We start from the raw sequence: 19,651 nt of genomic DNA on the forward strand, positions 1-19,651 counted from the left end.
ACCTCGAGGTGAAGCCTCCATTCCCCTGGCCTCAGCCGCTGTATTTTGGTACCCCGGGATATACACTGCTCTCAGGAGCCCCTTTCACACAGCGCGATGATCCCGGCAAATTGCCGGGAAATTGCTAGAACGCCTTCTGTGTGAACGCAAACACGACCCGGGATCGATGCCGGGTTGGGGACCTAGTAACATTGCCGTGTTCAGTCCCGGAAGGCGCGCTGTGTGAACAAAAGCCGTAATAATGCCGTGTCGTAGTGATGCCGCTGAAGCCGGGATCGTTCGCCAGCCAGTGAAACGGTACGTAATGCGCAAGTTTATGATCGAATCAGAGAAAAAAAAATGCACAAGCGTGGTTTCTCGAGAGAGAAATCGCAGCTCATAAGCAAACTGAAGACGCTGCTGAGACATTACAAGTCACTTCGATGTCACGTGTCTTTACGGGATTTTTACGGGTTGTGTGAAATTCACTCTCTGATTCCGGAAAATCACTGGCAGTGTGAATGAACCAAAATCAAATGAATCAAATCCCGGGTCACTTTATCCGTGTATTTTCCGGAATCTCTGTGTGAAAGGGGCTAGGGAGAGCATCTTCCCTACGGATCACAGGAGGATCTGTTGCGCCAGTTTGCATAGTGGACGCGGATGCAGAATGCAGAAAGCAAGCGATCTGACTTCTCTCTGACCCTCCTCAGAGGGCGTAAGCCTGACGCAATGTCTTGTAGACCTTGAGTCATGAGCTCGCTGGACACCGTTGCGCCCCGAGGCCCCGAGGGTGGCGGGGTTGGCAGATCGGCCTCCTGAGGGCAATGAAGTGGCGTGGGCACAGTATACTGAGGTGTATATGACACAGAGCACTTTCTGAGGCACAGAAGCTGACTGGATGTGATTTTATACTTTCCTAGTCGTGACGTAACCCGCCCATGACGTTCCGTCTCGCCATTGGACTAGTACTTGACACACGTACTTCAGACGCAATCACGCAGATGCGTTCTCCAAGCATTATCGGCGCAGCGCAAGTTCACTCAATAAGGAACAAATGCTTATACGATGTTGTTCAGGATAATGCCGAAAGAGCCATTCTGCACTGTAATGTCAATGTGTCATGCAAAGAAAATAGATTAAATCAATGTATAGTTAAACATAGCCAGATCGATTTCTCTAGTCTCAAATATACTTTATAATTAAAGTATCATAACTATGTAATTATAATTACCTCATCTGTGACATGATGCCGGTGAATCGCAAAGCTCGTGCAAACATATCCACATCACTATGATGATGATCAGACGCTTTCTCAACTGCTGTTTTCTCACTGCTGTCATTTTTGTTGTTTTTTTGCTATTGAGAGGAAAGCACTACACACTTTCACACATTCATCTAAATGCCAGTTGTGAGTGCGAGCACGAGCACGAGAATTTGCTGGCTGCGGTTCACTTAACGGCCACCGGTGTCGCTAATAACAAGGGTTTCTGAATTCTACATCAGTGGATCTGAACATTTTTGACTTCAAGGTCCCTCAATGTCCACAACCATATTTGAAGCCCCAAAATAAACTACACCAAAATAAAGTTGTTCACTGAATATCTTGCCTTTTGTGATTCACAAAAGAGAGTCATATGGGTTTGGAAACTAAATGAGGGTGAATAAATGATAATTAATTTTATTTATGGGTGAACTATACCTTTAACTCATCAATCACACACACACTTTAGTCCCAAAAACAGCAGCACGTTTGTTCTGAGCCCTTTAAGTTGATGTTTATTGTGAATCACGCATGTGCAGACACAGATGTTTTTCTCTTTCTCTGCGTCCTGCTCAAAAACAGACATCATGGAGACGGATAGACACTAAAGATCACAGTGTCAACTTTTACAAATTGGACATGATCAGCTCGCTCACACACACACACACACACACACGCGCGCACACGCACACTAGCATAATTTTAGCACATGCCATCACATTCATCTGCCCCATGATCTGAAACCAAAACTAGTAATAGTCTGAATCTACAGGAAGATTTGTGGCAAACTGAATCATGTAACCCATGTAATAAAGTGGTAATTTGCTTCATTTCAGGAAATGCATATCCATTATCTGCTCTCATTTTGTCAGGGCAAATAACAATGATATTCATTCTGCTAAATAAAGATATTGGGAAAAGAGAAAAACAAACTTTTACACCAATAACTCGGTAAATAATATACATAAATTTGATACAGTAAGGAAGAATCGTTTTACAGGCTTTGTATAAATAAAACCAATAATTCAGAAGTTGAACTTTTCTCACATCACACCCTCAGAACATGCCAGAGTCGCTGTGAATGTACACGTTTATCCTGTCTCAGGTCAGAGAAACCATATTTACATCAACAGATGAAACAAAGAGGAGAAAATAACAGTTAAATGTTCCAATTAACAAAGCAGTTCCTGAATGCTTTGCAACTTCACAAAACCTGTCAATCACATGTCCAAGTCACATTTAACCCTGAAATCAAAAGTAAAATAAATTATATTGAATTAAAAACATTATTTTTGAATAATAAATTTATGTTAACTAATTCGCAAAATAAAAGTAAAATAAAATAAAAACACCAAATTTCATTATTACTGGAATATTAAAAACAACAATGATATATTATTTCAATTGCAAATGTATTTATACAATAATGATAGGCCAACACTACCATGTAAAAGTTTAGGGTTAATGAGATATTTAAAAAATAAAATAATACTTTTATTCAGCAAGGATGCATGAAATTGATCAAAAATTATTTATTTCAAATAAATGCTGTTCTTTTGAACTTTCTGTTCATCCAAGAATCCTGAAAAAAAAAAATTGTATCACGGTTTCCACAAAATATTAAGCAACCGTTTTCAACATTGATAATAATCAGAAATGTTTCTTGAGCAGCAAACCAGCATATTAAGGCCCGTTCACACCAAGGATGATAAACATAATTCCTTTAGAATGATTTCTGATGGATCATGTGACTGAATTCTGGAGTAATGAAGCTTTTCCATCAAAGGAATAAATTACATTCTAAAAAATATGAAAATAGAAAAGAGTTATTTAAAATTGCAATAATATTTCACTATATTACAGTTTTACTGTACACTGTAAAAAAATGTGCTGTAGTTTCGCAGCTGTTTGCCAGTAACTTACTGTAGATTTAAATTTATGCTATTTACTGGCAACAGTTTGTTCAAAGTTAAATGAACATTAAACATTAACAAGTCTTTGTCTTTACAGAATAAAACTATAAAATAACAATCTAATGCAAAGCATTCTGGGAACCAGAAATCTTCATCAACCTTTTTCAGTTTTTTTTTCCTTCAGATTTTGGTTCCCAGAATGCTTTGCATGAGGCTGTTATTTTAGTTTTATTCTGTAAAGATAAAGACTTGTTAATGTTTAATGTTCATTTAATTTTGAACAAATTGTTGCCAGTAAATAACATCAATTTAAATCTACAGTAAGTTACTAGCAAGTAGCTGCCAGTAATACTGTAATTTCTACAGATTTTTCTAACAGTGTAGGCCTATTTTTGATCAAATAAGTGCAGCCTTGGTGAACATGTTTCAGAACGTTACAAAATCTTGTTATTTTTTTTTGCATGGTAGTGTATTTGTTAGAGCGTCTTTAAGATTAACATGAATTACAAAAACTCAAATAGTAAAACGTCTGGATATGTTCATGAGAAGAAATTAGGAAAATGTGCTTATATCGCTATGAAAATCACGTTAAAAGGCCCTCAAAAAAATAACGGTCCTAAAAATGGGTTTGTTTTCATCATGCAAAATGTAATTTCCTATTTGCTTTCTTTTGATTTTGGGCTGAAATGTTAAGGACATGTTTTTTTTTTCTTTCTTTTTTTAGATTACCTGCTCAAAGGACAGAGAAACGCTTGTCACAAAAACCTCAGGACATCAGTAAAAATGACGTACGGCAAATATCTAGGTATTGCAGAGCGAGCACAGTGATATGGTTATGACTTACACACTACTACGTTCAGTTATAAGACTTAAGTCGTCTATGGTGACTGCTAGTTTGTGCGTGAGCGTTTCCTGTAGAAGACGTTTGCGTTCGGTTCGCTTTCAGAAAGACTACATGAAGAAAGGCATCTGAAGGTAAGCGAGAGAAGGAAAAATCTTAGGTTGAATCCGGCGTTTTCTACTCCACAGCTGCACACAGACGTGCTCCAATAAGAAATACTGCCACTTCGTACGGCTTTTCTCAGTTATAAAAGCTCTGATCTAAATGCAGACAGTCATTTACAATAATAATACATTATGCACATTCAGGGTTTCATATACGCAACTTCTATTAGCTGATGAGGCATTGCCAACAAACGCATTGCATCAGAGCACGTTTGCTGAAATAAAAATCAGTCCATGTTGAGTAAAGCGTGTTTAAAATAACTGAACACAACGTCATGTTGCCGCAAAAGCAGATCTGGGTGAATATTGATCACGGGTGCAACTGCTAAGATTAGTTATTTACAGTTTAACGCAGGCCGCATATTACATATTATATAGCATATAGTAGGCTATTTAGAAATAAATCATAGACACGTGGCAAGTCATCCGACTGCAAATGCAGAAAGACATAAAAAGCATTTGTGTGTGTAATTACAAATGAAGGAGGTTTTTAGCAAGAATTCGTGTGTACTGTATAATGGCGTTGTTTCAGCTCTTGCATGCTTTTTTCTTAGCGGATGAACTCTCTAAAGGTTTGGGAGGGAAATGAGATCTGCTTCAGTTAATAAAACAGACCAGACAAAAGCAGCTGTTGTCCCTCGCCTGTGACATTCTTCATCGTTCAGAGGGATCAGTCTTATGAAAGTCTGGAGATAACTGCAGCAAAGGCTTTGGAGGGGATAGAGGCCGAACACAAAGTGATGTAAGCGTTAGCTGTGTCCTCTAGAGGGCGCCGTGGACCTTCAGAACCGAGGGGAAGTTCGCCGCTTCTGTGTCTGATGTCGGACCGCAAGACGCCACTGGAAATCACTCTAGGCATTCGCAGGTTCTGCTCGAATCAGAGTGAAGAAATTGATATCAGGAAAAACAGCCTCAGAACATGAGAACAGCAAAAAACTGTTTAGGTGCTTTGGTTACACTTTATTTCGGTGGTCACCTTTAGATATTCTACTAACTATAAGTGGATTTGTAACTACATGTTAGAGTATTAGTAGACTGTTAGGTTAGGGTTCAGGTAGGTAGATAAAGAGTTAGCAGAAATTAAGCAGACAGTCTACTAATACTGTAATGAGAGTTAGTTGACATGTACAGAGTTTGAAATTACCCCAAAACATCACTTAAAGTCATTATTGTGTTAAATGAGAAAATCTAATAGACATTGCAAAAAGTACTTTTATAGAAATAAATATTTTATTTTATTTTATTCAACAGAGAATTTATTGCACTTAAATTTTTAGGCTACAATAGCCATGATTTTTTTCAGAATCTGCATCTGAATTGGTATTTAGATATATTTACAGACCAAAACCGTTTGGTTACCAACATTCCTCACATAGTTGCAAAGTTACTTATAGTTAGTATAATGTCTAAAGTGGACCATCGAAAATAAAGTGTTGCGGTAACTTCAGTCACACTAAAGTTAAAAACCTGAATGTCACCGCATGAAATATCAAATTGAGAGTCTGCGTTTTTCTGTCTCGATGTCTTTTAAGTAACTGGTGTTTTGGGGATTTTCTTGGTGAAGTTCACACAGGTGTCCTAGCAGAGACACCACAGGTGCACTTTTCTTTTAAACAATGCCACCCGGTCTGATGTTTTATTATATGATGCAATGACATTCAGATATTAATACATTCTGTAACTACCTACAGTGACATCAAAAGCGCATTCGGACAGAATACAGAACAAACATGCATGTTTACCACTGAGTGTTCTCTTATCTTCATCTGCTGGTGACTCTGCCTCTTCAGACACTTCTCCTGTTTACAGACATCAGATGAGCACACATTCAGCGGAACAGACAAAAGACAAAATGTGATCGGACAAGATCAGATAGATGGATGGACAGACAGACAGACAGACAGACAGACAGACAGACAGACAGACAGACAGACAGACAGACAGACAGATAGATAGATAGATAGATAGATAGATAGATAGATAGATAGATAGATAGATAGATAGATAGATAGATAGATAGATAGATAGATAGATAGATAGATAGATAGATAGATAGATAGATAGATAGATAGATAGATAGATAGATAGATAGATAGACAGACAGACAGACAGACAGAGAGATAGATAGATAGATAGATAGATAGATAGATAGATAGATAGATAGATAGATAGATAGATAGATAGATAGATAGATAGATAGATAGATAGATAGATAGATAGATAGATAGATAGATAGATAGATAGATAGATAGATAGATAGACAGACAGACAGAGAGATAGATAGATAGATAGATAGATAGATAGATAGATAGATAGATAGATAGACAGAGAGATAGATAGATAGATAGATAGATAGATAGATAGATAGACAGACAGACAGACAGACAGACAGACAGACAGACAGACAGACAGACAGACAGACAGAGAGATAGACATAGAGATAGACATAGAGATAGACATAGACAGACAGACAGACAGATAGATAGATAGATAGATAGATAGATAGATAGATAGATAGATAGATAGATAGATAGATAGATAGATAGATAGATAGATAGATAGATAGATAGATTGATTTGATCAAATTAAATTTATTTCCCAGGTGATAAATGGATACTGCTTAAAAAATCGAATGCGGTTATGTGACAAACTATGGTTTTGAATAGCATGCTGTATCAAGTACATAATGCACAGTATGCAGTGGGAAGGAATTCTCCACTCCACACACACAGTGTTAGTTGCTCTGATTATTATCCACCAGAGGGCAGTCAGTGATGCATCTTGAAATTGAGCAACATTAACTGAGCTGACAGTAACAGTCATTTCATCTGATCACAATACCGTTCTGTAATTTCCGATGTCCCCCTTCTTTTTGTGAGTGGTCATGGGGACTTTCTTCCGGGGGTCCGTCCCCTCCCCCTGGCTCCGGGTTGTCCTCTCCCACCCTGTCTTTCTTTGGTCCCGCCAGCTCTGGGTCTCTGTTTTCCGCGGTTGCCTCCTGCTGTTCCTCCAGCTCTCGTTTGGCCTTCTCCTCCCTCTCTGGTATGAGACACAGTGAGAGGCACATTATTCACGATTCACTTACTCAGAGTCAGAATGCAAAAGTTTGGATGTACCAATTCAGTACTAATATTCCCATTTGAAGGTTTCAAACTCAGATGGTAAGATTTTTTAATGTTTTTGAAAGAAGTCACTTATGCTCACCAAGGCACCATTTATTTGATAAAAAAGTATTAACAGAAATATTACAAACAAAAATAACTGTTTACTATTTGAATTTAAATAATAATTTATTCCTGTGATGCAAAGCTGATTTTTCAGCATCATTACTCCAGTCTTCAGTGTCACATGATCCTTCAGAAATCATTCTAATGCTGATTTGCTGCTCAAGAAACATTTCTTATTATTATAAATGTTGAAAACAGTTGTGCTGCTTCATATTTTTGTGGAAACCGTGATAGATTTTTTTTTTTTTTCAGGATTCTCTGATGAATAGAAAGTTCAAAAGAACAGCATTTATTTCAAATAGATTTGAATGTCTTTCCTAAATGTGTTCTGCTGTCGAGTTCCAGTGTGCAAACCGTCCTGTTTGAGGATGATTTATTCTGCGTGACGTCCCAGATACAGTTCTCAAACACATGCATTCTCACAGGGATGAATCTGCTCGCACCTTTATCCGCCTGCGTCTTCCAGCGCTCTCTGTTCAGAGAAACCGCCTCGTTCCAGATGGTCTTGAAGTTCTTCAGGTCCACAGAGAGCAGCGAGCAGTTCAGGGATCCGCTTCCATCAGATCCAGAGCTGTTCACACTGCTCCTCTTCGAATCTCCGGCAGTAATACTGGTTGAGATGACGGGATAGGACTCGTCATAAATCACAATATTGCATATACGTCGGCAGTAATCACATCCACTAAGCTTCTGTAACATCCCCATATCTACCTAAATGTCCTGCTCTGTTGATCATTATTATGCTGCTGCTGCTGCTTTGTGTCCTTTCTATGAACCTCCGGTCTGTTTTAGTTTACCATACATTCTAAGGGAAGGGATATAATTCAGTCCTTTATATGCAGAAGATGCAATTTGTTACGCAAAGAAAGTATGTGCTCTTAAGCTTAGTCAGCAGTGGATATTCAACTCCTACTTAGAGAGTCCAAAGAAACTTTCAAACTTAAATTGTGTTGGAGTGGAGTGAGAGCTGTCTGACCTGATGGATCACTTTAAACTGAATTAAAAAGGTCAGTGCACTTACTAACATTCACTCTTTTTCTAAACGATCCAACTGAGGTATCTGATCGGGACTGAATTGGATTTGCAGTAATGACTTCAATAGAATCAGTGAATTGGGTTTCGATACTAAGGAAAGCCATTATTGCGGCCGGAGCAGTAATTCGACTGGTTCGTCTTAATGAGCATTCGTTATCTCTATTCCTGTACTGCAGAAGCAGACTTCCAGACTCTGACCTGCGAAATCCAGCCAGGCCTGAACTCGTGGCCTCTTCAATGAGCGGCGTGACGATCTTCTCGGTCATGTCCGTCAGAACCGTAAACGTGGGAACAACGATAAAATCAATGAAACCTACAGAAAATGACAAAGAAATTGCTTATTTTTGTGCACAATATCTGAAGAAAAGTTTTGAATGAATGATCCTCATATGCATGATCTTCAAAAATAGCCATTGTAAGTTTAAAGCTGAAAGGTGTCATTTTTTCCCTTTTCCAGCTTAATACGAGTATTGCCGTTTAGCGTAATTCATAGTTTTGCAATTGCAATATTTACATATAATTGCAAGCATTTGTGCCAGCATATGACAGTCAATAAAACAGAAAAATAAATGGTTCATTTTTTGCACTGAGCTCAATTTTAAAAAAGATATTCAAATAAAAATAGCCATGTATTTCAGCTATAGTATGGTAAGTGTAAAGCTGAAATGTGTATTTTCTCCCCCTTTTCCAGCTTAATACGAGAACAGGTGAAACTCGAAAAATTAGAATATCGTGCAAAAGGTCATTTATTTCAGTAAACCATGCAAAGTGAGATATTTCAAGCCTTTATTTGTTATCATTTTGATGATTATGGCTTACAGCTAAACCTTTTTAAAATATTCTAATTTTGAATTTGGGGTTTTCATAAGCTGTAAGCCATAATCATCAAAATGATAACAAATAAAGGCTTGAAATATCTCACTTTGCATGTAATGAGTCTATATAATATATTTGTTTTACCTTTTAAGTTGAATTACTGAAATAAATTAACTTTTGCACAGTATTCTAATTTTATGAGTTTCACCTGTATTTGCAATTTAGCGTAATTATTAATACATTTGCAATTGCAGTATTGAGATTTAATTGTGAGCATTAGTGTCTGCGTACTTAACGTGTGTTTGTCACTCACCGATCTGGGATTGGGCCACCATAGTGGACTTACGGTCACACAGAGGTGAGAAAGGTAGACCAAGCTCTGCCTCCTTATCACCCTGCAAACACAAACACATCATTCAACTGCATTACTACACTCATAAATTACACAGTATCGTATCAGGGGGACATTTTCAAATATACAGCACAATTATTTATTAACACAGGTATGAAATATGGGGCACTTTCCACAAACAAAGTGTACAAAATAGGGCCTCAAACGGATAATTATTTCTTGTCGACAAATAGTTTAAAGGTGCTGTATTTATTCATTTTTTATTACACTAAAGCATAAAAATACCATAATATGTTTCAGATATTTAGTTCACATACCTGTTTCTCCAAAAAAAACAATGCTATTTCTAAGCAGTTACTCTACTTTGTCGGGATGTCTTTTTTTGACAATTTCCCAGTTGCTGTAAAACACAGCGTATCACAGCTATGGAATCCAGCGAACCAACTGGGTCAGAGATCGCAGATGATACCTGACCTAAAAAGCCTCGGCATTCATCTTATAAGCTTAATGACCCGCGGCATATTAAAACGTAGATAAATCAACTCGTCAACTTACAGTGTAAAGCTTGACGTCTTCCATTAAAAAGGGCAGATTATCAAACGAAATATTGTAAGAGTGGTTTTATTTTCTATCGGGAATTTTAAGGTTTGTTACTAAAAATTAAGACATAAATACAGTTCAAAAACCTAACTTATTTGCTCCACTAATAAACCTATTTTGTTAACTAATAAATCTATTGTTCTTCCAGTAAAGAACCTGTCATTTGAGCCTCTGAAGGTCTGATACTTATAAAGTAGTGCCAGAAGTGTAGCATATTTGTGGAAAGTGCCATGTAAAGCCCTACAGCCTCATTCATCTTGAAATGGGAGTTAAATTAAATGTTTCTGCACTGCTCACTGAGAGCTACACCATAACCGTACTCAATATAAGCAATGTCAGCAGTCTGTGGCCTGATACTAGCCTGTCTGAATCCAGATAATGCTTATGAAATGATGCGGTGGACAGTTGCAGCTCTGGGTCTGGTTCAGAAAGATTTTTTTCATATACTAAATATTCGTAAACATTATTTGAAGGCAGACTAAAATAAACTGTCAAGCTTTTATGTTCAGCCGGTTATGATTGATCTGCCTCCTGGTGTGTACAGCTGCTGGAACAATACTAGACAAACACTCACACACACAAACAAACACACACACACATACGAATAGCTCACACACAGGAATAGCTCCCATCCTCTAATCTGTCAATCAATCAAAGCATATTTATGAAGCCCACTCTATGGAGAATAGAGCTGTGAATGTGCTTTAAAACAGTCCCTTTAGTAGCAGATAAACAGACACATGACGGGTAAGATCGGGAGGTAATACAGAGAAAGCAACTCCCTTCCATTGTTCACTTTACAAAGCAAAAGAGACAGACAGAGTCCATTAGTGCATTGGGCCTATTTTGACAGTTGATAATTATATATAATATGTATCAGGGGCAAGTGCAGTCCATATAAGCTGCGAATGCTCTGCACACCCAAGCCATTCGTGGACTCGCTAATTAATATTAACACTACAGATTACTAGAAATTCCCTTGTTTGATGTGTACCATAAAGCTTACGTGATAAAATGTAACACGTATGTAACTGTCCATCGTTTATTTATTTGCCAAACGATGATAATTTTCTTCAAATCTGCCAGTCGCGGAGGGTTTCAGGTGAGCGGATCCACAACAGCTTTGGTCTCTACGTCTGTTGTTATGGATCATCATCATTCTCCCGCGTTCTCATTGGTTAGCTGGCGTATGGGGTACACAAACAGTAACAGTAATGATGACTTCGGTTTTAACAGATCAGTTCCTCATCCTTTGGGAGTGCATGCAAAGTGGATTTGCAGTGCTGAAACAGAGTCTCCTCGACATGTCGACAACATGAACCAAACTCTTCCGGTCTCAGCTACAACTACAGTGTTTGAGGGTCAAAGTAGACGTTGTTCACAGGCAGCCAATGAAGACCATAGACTGGAATTACTGACGACTCGTCTTGGCAGTTTTTTGCACTTTGATCTTTAAAACTTTGCAGAACTTTTACATTCACAAACAGCTATATTACACACTGCATGAAAGGGAATATCTGAAAAAAGCATAATAGGGGCACTTTAAAGGAACACGCCGACTTTTTGGGACTTTGGCTTATTCATCGTATCCCCCAGAGTTAGATAAGTCCATACATACCCTTTTCATCTCCGTGAGTGCCGTAACTCTGTCTGACGCACCCACTGCTAGCCTAGCTTAGCACAAAGACTGGAGGTAAATGGCTCCAGATAGCATACTGCTCCCAATAAGTGACAAAATAACGCCAACAGTTTCCTATTTACATGTTGTGATTTGAATAGTCACAGCGTGTACAAATAACAAGGTCACATGAGACACAGCATGCGAGCAAATCACTCCGCCCAAGTAGCAGTGCTTCGCCTTTTGAGAATATAGTTCCCAGTATGTATACGGTTAGAAGATGGCTGTGTCTCATGTGACCTTGTTATTTGTACACGCTGTGACTATACAAATCACAACATGTAAATAGGAAAATGTTGGCGTTATTTTGTCACTTATTGGGAGCAGTATGCTAGCTGGAGCCATTTACCTCCAGTCTTTGTGCTAAGCTAGGCTAGCGGTGGGTGCGTCAGACAGAGTTACAGCACTCATGGAGATGAGAAGGGTATGTGTGGACTTATCTAACTCTGGGGGATACGGTGAATAAGCTAAAGTCCCAAAAAGTCGGCGTGTTCCTTTAAGCATTTCCAACAAAATTTTTGTATTAAAAAATACATGTGTATGACATTGCTGTGATGTTGAAAAAAATGAGCTCAGTGCTGTTCACGTGATCATGCCAAAGTTTAATTTCGGGACCTGCATTCGATGGGGCCGTGAAAGCCAGTTAGTTTCAGAGGGTTATGTTCAGGTGTAAACAATCTCAAATGACACACTTCTCTACATGCTCTCGTTTCTGCAGCCTATGATAACCCTGGCGCAGGCTTGCGTGTGATTGGATGAAAGGGCAATCAGAAGAGAACAAGAAGCGAAACCGAGAGAGGATTAAAATACATAGTGCAAGATGAGATTTTTCTTGCTTCATCTCACACGTGTACAAGCGCATACACCTGCCGAACGGATCAGAAGAACAAACATGAGTCAAACCTGTCGGAAAAACTCCTCCAGCAGTGACGTAGTCCAGCGATGGTGCAGATCCCAGTTCTTGGCTGGATGACTGATGTCGGCCGTGTGTAACAGCAGAGACAGAGCCTTGGGTTTATCAATTCTGGGTGAAGAAAACACACCAATCCGAATGGTAAAATACGTTTTTGTTCTGACACATGACAATGAGATTAAATGGAGAGCAAATTTTGCTTTTCAGATGTTTCTCCTGTGAAAAAGTCCCCATTAAAGATACCTAAAAAACACAGCTAATTGCTCAGATTTGCCAAAATAAGAAAGTCTTTAATCAAAAGATCCCAATAAGAACTCAAACATTTTGCATCAAATTGTCCTAAAACCAAATGATCTGATCTGCATTCATTTTACAGCTCTATATTTTACTCTGTATCATTTGTCTCTTTTTATTTCTCTTAAGGAATCTTTAGAAACATCAATCTTAATAAAGTCTCTACTGCTATGAAAGAACAACCTCTAACCAATAACATCTTGCTCTGGGGAGACGCAGACAAAGCAAAAGGTGACAGACAGCAGAGGAGCAGGTCGGATGTGTGTTTGTAAAGGTTTCTCACCCCTCTGGCTGCTGGAGGAAGTTCTTCATGGCTTTGACCTGCTGGAAGTGGCAGGACATGTCAGTGGCCAGAACCATCTCGACCACGAGCGCCCTGAGCTCTCTAAAAACACAAGCACACAAAACACCTGCACTGAATCTCCCCACCGGAGAAAGAAGTGCAGTTCCGCTTCAAAGTGTGAGGATAACCGTTCTCTTTCTGAATGAGAAATAAAACATTTCCATCTCTGTCTTGCTGTAAAACTTCACAGGACTTCAGACTTTCTTTATTTGTTGTGTTTAGTTTAAAATAGCACAGTGAGAATGTAAAAAAAAAAACACTTTGTGAGAATGTAAAAAAAAAAAAACACTTTCGGGACTTTTTGGGCCAGATTTACTGAAGAGGGCAGATTAGCCCAAAAAAGCACAGATGGGAGTGGAAAGTTCTGCGTGTGATCTACTGATTAAAAGAAGAATAGTAAATTAAAGGACACAGACGCAACCGGATAATTTATATAATGACCAACGCAATCTACAAATTAGCATCTGGTTATAGACAAGCTTTTTTGATCGTTAAATAATGGTGCAAACACCAGTAAATTGACTAGCGCAAACCTTAATGCATGATTCATTTAAATATTCTCCTCCCATAAATGTTGCGTCTGAAAGGGAAACTCCTACAAATGCATATGCAAGTCAGCCGCAAAAATAACCCTGTCCATGCCTTTTCAGTGCTCATTTTTCACTGCATGTCTTTAGTAAATCCTGACCGTAGTTTTTTAACGTCAAAAGAGGGTTTACGCTGGAGCGAGCTGTTAGTAGATCTGACCCTTTTTTTGGGTGTTTCTTCAACTGAGCAGTTAGACTCTTAAAATTATAGCACTTTAAAACCCGTTCACTTTTTTATTTTTGTAATTTTTCTAAACCAACTTCTTTGTCTGGCTAAGGCTAATCTGACAACAGTACTAGCATTTTATATATCTATTAATACACCCAATTAAACATCCAAATAAATATTTTCACATATTTAGCATAATTTGACAATACAGTGTTGGTCTAATTAATAACTAAGTAATTATTACTGTAATAAAATATTAAATTACAAAGTAATTATTACTGTAATTGCATTAAATACTGTATAAACTATAGAACAAATCTATATATAACAATAGTGGATTTAACATCCAAATTTTATATCTAATGTTAAAATGTATGTTTTTAATGTAACCTTCTCCCTAAAGAAATTAGTAATAAGTAATCCAATATATATATATATATATACAGCAGTATATGCTGCTGTATATATACATATGAGACCTTATTTTAACAAAAAGAAAAAAAAGTTTTCGGAAATATCCAAGTTTTAATAAAAATCTAATCAAAATCAATAGTTGAAGAAAAACTCTGTTACTAAGACTTATCATGATATTGCAGTTACAGAAAATTGATGTCAGACTGTCAGTTTGTCTGTTCTCTGGAGACAAAAGAAATGAGATAACGATGAAAATGTACAGAATGATGGATGTGAAATGGTGCTGTACCTCCAGTCATCTTTGGAGAGGTTGTACAGGATGTTCATCTCGTCGTCGTCCTGAAGCAGTCGATACGCAGCGCTGACGTGATGACTCTCCAGGACAGAGCGGTCGTTGTACAGGATGGCTGTGTCCGACCTGAAGGAACGAGTGCAAACTCAATACACACAGTTTTCCTTTTTCTATTCAACAAAGAAGCCTGAAAAAATATATATTATGGTTTCCACAAATATATGAAGCAGCACAACTGTTTTCAACATTGATAATAATCAGAAATGTTTCTTGAGCAGCAAATCAGCATATTAGAATGATTTCTCAAGGATCATGTGACACTGAAGACTGGAGTAATGATGCTGAAATAAGTCACAAAAATAAACATACACATAGAAAACTGTTATTTTAAATTGTAATACGGTTTCACTGTATTTTTGGTCAAATAAATGCAAGCTTTGAAAGAGACTTAGTCTTATCAACCCCAAACTATTTACATCATACAAATAAACCCCCAAACCAATTCACTGACACAAGGAAACCAGGAGAAAAAACACTCCTTATCAAAACTGTGTTTTTGTTCCATTTCCCCATTCTTGTAATTTGTCCCAGGTCAGGTTTTGGTCAGAAAGCTAGTTGTTCATGCTAGTTTGATCCAGCCGGCTCATGTTGAGGTTTCGTGACTCCAGCGTAGGAGTCTGATGGATGACTCACCCAGCGCTTATGCGTTACCTGGTCTGGATGTGGAAGTTGTTTGTGGTCCCGGTGTGTTCGTAGTCGTGGACGGCAGCGGCGAAAAGCATGGCTAAAATCTCCAACTCCGTCATCCAGTGCTGGAGAGGAGAGAAACATCACGCATGAGAACTCTTTAACATCTCATTTCTCCTTAATGGAAAAGAGCAAATAGAGACCTCTGCTGAAATCACCATCTTCTAAGATGTTTTCCTGATTTAAAAAAAAAGCCTAGTAAACATCTCAAACTGTGCTTAGATTTGAGTGAACTATTCCTTTAAGAGAACATAATATTATTGGGCATTTTTATGACCCTACATTTCAATCTTTTCTTTTTTGGTACACCACAACTGCCTTAGAAATACAATACCGGTCAAAAGTTTGGAAATATTATTTTTAATGTTTTTGAAAAAAGTCTCTCATTGATTTGATGAATATTGTGAAATATTATTACAATTTAAAATAACGCTTTTCTATTTTAATATATATATATTTTTTTTTTGTGATGCAAAGCTGAATTTTCATCAGCCATTACTCCAGTCTTCAGTGTCACATGATCCTTCAGAAATCATTCTAACGCTGATTTATTATCAATATTGGAAACAGTTTTGCTGTTTAATAATTTTTTCATAACCTGTGATACTTTTTTCAGGATTCTTTGATGAATAAAACGTATAGCATTTAATTAAAATAGAAATCTTTTGTAACAATATACACTAAAGTTCAAAAGTTTGGGGTCAGTATTTTTTTCTTTCTTTGTTTTGAAAGAAATAAAAAAAAATATTATTTCTTATTTTATTCAGGATGTGTTAAATTGATAAAAAGTGATAGTAAAGATTTCTATTTTTGATAAATGCTGTTATTCATCAATGAATCCTAAAAAAAATAATAATCACAGGTTCCAAAAAATATTAAGCAAGTACAACTGTTTCCAATGATAATAACGGAGTATCAAATCATCATATTAGAATGATTTCTGAAGGATCATGTGACACTGAAGACTGGTGTAATGATGCTGAAAATTCAGCTTTGCATCACAGAAATAAATAACATAAAGTACATTAAAATAGAAAACCATTATTTAAAAATGTTCAAATATTTCACAATATTTCAGTTGTTTTTTTTTTCTCTGTATTTTTCATCAAATAAATGCAGCCTTGGTGAACCTCTTTCAAAAACATTAAAAATAGTAATATTTTCAAACTTCTGATCGGTACTGTATTTTTACTATTTTTACTTTATTTATATTTGCTACTTCAAGTGCTTTTTTATTACTGTGAACTTCAGACCAAACATTTTAGATTCAGTTTTCACCATGAAATCAAAATTGCCAATTCATATTTTTTATGGAATACTACAGTATTTGCAATATATGATGTATCCATGCACATCATTATTATAATTCATGTGCCCTTGTAAAAAACACAACCATCCAATCAACTCCTGATAGAGAAAATCATGCCCCACCCTACATGTTTTCTTGTTTGATATACGTTTTGTTTTTTGTTTAAAATATGTACTTTTATGGACTTCAAAACAGAAAGAAGAATGTCATAAACACCTAGGATGACTTGAGGGTGAGTAAATCATGGGCTAATTTTCACTTTTAGGAGAACTATCCCTTTAAATCATGTAAATGTATTCTAAGAGAGCCCCAAAAATAAATAAATATAATATGGGCACTTAAAAATTAAAATAGCCAAAAGCACTGAGTCAATAGCGGTAAAATAATGGCCGTTTCAACACAGATCAATCTTGAATGTAAAGCTCTGAAGGACCTTGAGCTCTCAGCTGCACGCTGCTTCCCGCAGGACTTCATCTTAATATTTAATCATTTAATAGAGAGACTCCAGTTCAGAGTGCAAAATGACACCATCACACTGCATCTGTCTTGCAGAAGTGCATTCTGATGAGACACGTGCCTCTCTGAGAGCAAGTCAGATGCAAGATAAAGAGATTTGTGTAAATGACCCTCGTATGAGAAAACCGCATGAGGATTCTCTTCAGAAAGCCGCTGCTTTATGACAGGCCTGATATGATTGTTCATTAAAAAGCTTAAGATGTGTGTATGTGTGTTCGGCAGCAGAATTAATGATTACGCCGCTGGGTTTCTACGCAGTTACTCTTGAGTTCGTGCCCACAGACTTCGACATGTTGTCACCGTAACATTATCAAGATGATTAACACCGTTTCTGAATTGAGAGCGAGTGGAACAACGCCACATTAGATCATTATAATCAACAAACCAGTCTATGCCGCAAGAGCGTGCTGATAATGAAGGGTATAGTAATGTCGTTGCATTTCGCCGCTGTAAACACGAGGGAAGAGATTCCACAAGCCGTGTTGCTATTGTTGATATAAACTAGAACTATTAAAAATAGTTTTTGGTCAATTAAAGTGTAACTTCACTGATTTTCAATCGGTTTTGTATTGTTACAATGTTCGGTAGCTGTAAATGAACAATGTTTACTCGAAATTCATGTTTATTTGTCAGCAAAAGTCCACCAGATAAAGCAAAATTAAAACTAAAGATTGTATTTTTGCATTTTTGAATCCCCGCCCACAGACAGTCAGATCGACAGAGGGTTATTAAAATGGTAGGTTTATCACTGAAAATGGTATCATACTTTGTCTACTCTTTAAACAGGATTATGGTAAAGATGGAACACTATGGCAACAGCTCGTAAGCTTCGGCGGGTTGGGCGGAACTGACAGAACGGCATTTTTTCCCCAGTTTTTTCCTCTCTGTTTGGTCTAAAACACTGTGTTTGTGGTCATCCAGTTTGAAATGTTCACTACAAACATGGAGGATTTTCGTTCTCTCTGTATTTACGATGCTTTGCAGCCTTTAGCCTCTGCCTACAACACACTGGATCCTTCACTGGAAAAACCGAAGGTTCCTCACTACCGCTAAACGTTTACTGTACGTTCACACCGCCGGCGGCGAGAGCGTCAAAGTGGCCGGAAGCCATTCATTTTCAATGAGAGCCGGCGGCGAGCTCCGGCGAGGGCGGCGCGGCGCGTCTTGGATGGCGAGAGCGGCGAGAAGAGTTGAAATCAAGTCAACTTTATGGTAATAAGCTATGACGCGGTTCGGCGGCAACCAGCGGCAACCTATCGGAATGTAGAAGTCCTCCGCCTGAGAGGATACAAGAGAACACAATCCTGTAAACTTTGGTTCCGACCACATTAGTTAAAGCAAAATGGAGGAAAAATAAATAATTTCTGTTTCGGGTTTCCCGTTATTGTACGACTTGTCATCCATAGTGTTGTCAATTTGATTAGAAAAAGCCGCACAACACTATTTATAGGCAACATTTTCGCGCTAGAACTTCTTTGAACTAAAAACGCTTGTTTTTTCAGCGGAAATGCAATTAATTTGCTCAAAATAAGAATGATTTTGACCAATTGCAGCTACGGTTTTTACGGCCCCTTTAAATAAAGTTTTTAAAAAAAATCACGCATTCTAATCTACGTCAGAGCTTCAGAGCATCCCCGAATCTTTCTACGGCGTCGGTGGCAGGGCGGCGAGAGCGGCGGTGTGAACGTACAGTTACTCTTTGAATTCCTGCACCCGGGAACAATACAAGTCAACACCATTGTGACTACAAGTTTGCTATGAAATATTTCCTACTAAATTAAGGCGGTATTTGACTCCGGTAAGCGTATCCATAGCAGACTGGTGGGAGTGGCATTGGACGGCAACATGCCCAGTGCATTATGGGTGTTGAAGTTTTTCTACCTATTTGGCAAAAGGGAAGACAACTGCCTTTTTTCTGTTTCTCTAGTCATGTAGCACCGATTTCATAAATGTTTTCACCTTTCTACTGTATAGGTCACCAAGTGTTATTGAAAGCCCATTTTGCCAGTGCTGAAGTACCCCTTTAAATAAAGCTGAAATAAAATAAAAATGCAAAAAAATTCTAATTAAAACCGAAATTTAGAAATGTTGGCTTGGCAACAAACTTTAAAAAATTAAAAAAATAAAGTTATAAATATATATATTTAAAAAAACCAAGTGCACATAACAAAATTACTAAACCTTTAACTAAAATTAAA

General features: G+C 37.6%; 1 protein-coding gene across 4 annotated transcripts in view; it reads right to left on the reverse strand.

Annotated features, from left to right (window-relative positions):
- Positions 1–3,550: 3,550 nt before the first annotated feature.
- Positions 3,551–19,651, reverse strand: part of pde1cb (phosphodiesterase 1C, calmodulin-dependent b) — a gene marked incomplete at its 5' end in the record, with an annotated part of 99,470 nt that continues 83,369 nt past the window's right edge. For 3 of the 4 annotated variants that reach the window (XM_084411969.1, XM_084411971.1, XM_084411970.1), the window contains 10 exons: positions 3,616–5,029; positions 5,904–5,960; positions 7,003–7,200; positions 7,832–7,998; positions 8,622–8,736; positions 9,553–9,634; positions 12,773–12,893; positions 13,360–13,461; positions 14,879–15,007; positions 15,593–15,693. In XM_084411969.1, the coding sequence (XP_084268095.1) occupies positions 5,013–5,029; positions 5,904–5,960; positions 7,003–7,200; positions 7,832–7,998; positions 8,622–8,736; positions 9,553–9,634; positions 12,773–12,893; positions 13,360–13,461; positions 14,879–15,007; positions 15,593–15,693 (1,089 nt within the window). In that variant the 3' untranslated portion in view covers positions 3,616–5,012. Of the gene's footprint in view, positions 5,030–5,903; positions 5,961–7,002; positions 7,201–7,831; positions 7,999–8,621; positions 8,737–9,552; positions 9,635–12,772; positions 12,894–13,359; positions 13,462–14,878; positions 15,008–15,592; positions 15,694–19,651 lie in introns of all 4 variants that reach the window. The other variant, XM_084411972.1, reaches the window with a different exon arrangement.

The sequence above is a fragment of the Rutilus rutilus genome (assembly GCF_951802725.1).
Source record: "Rutilus rutilus genome assembly, chromosome: 6".
Lineage (NCBI taxonomy): Eukaryota > Metazoa > Chordata > Actinopteri > Cypriniformes > Leuciscidae > Rutilus > Rutilus rutilus.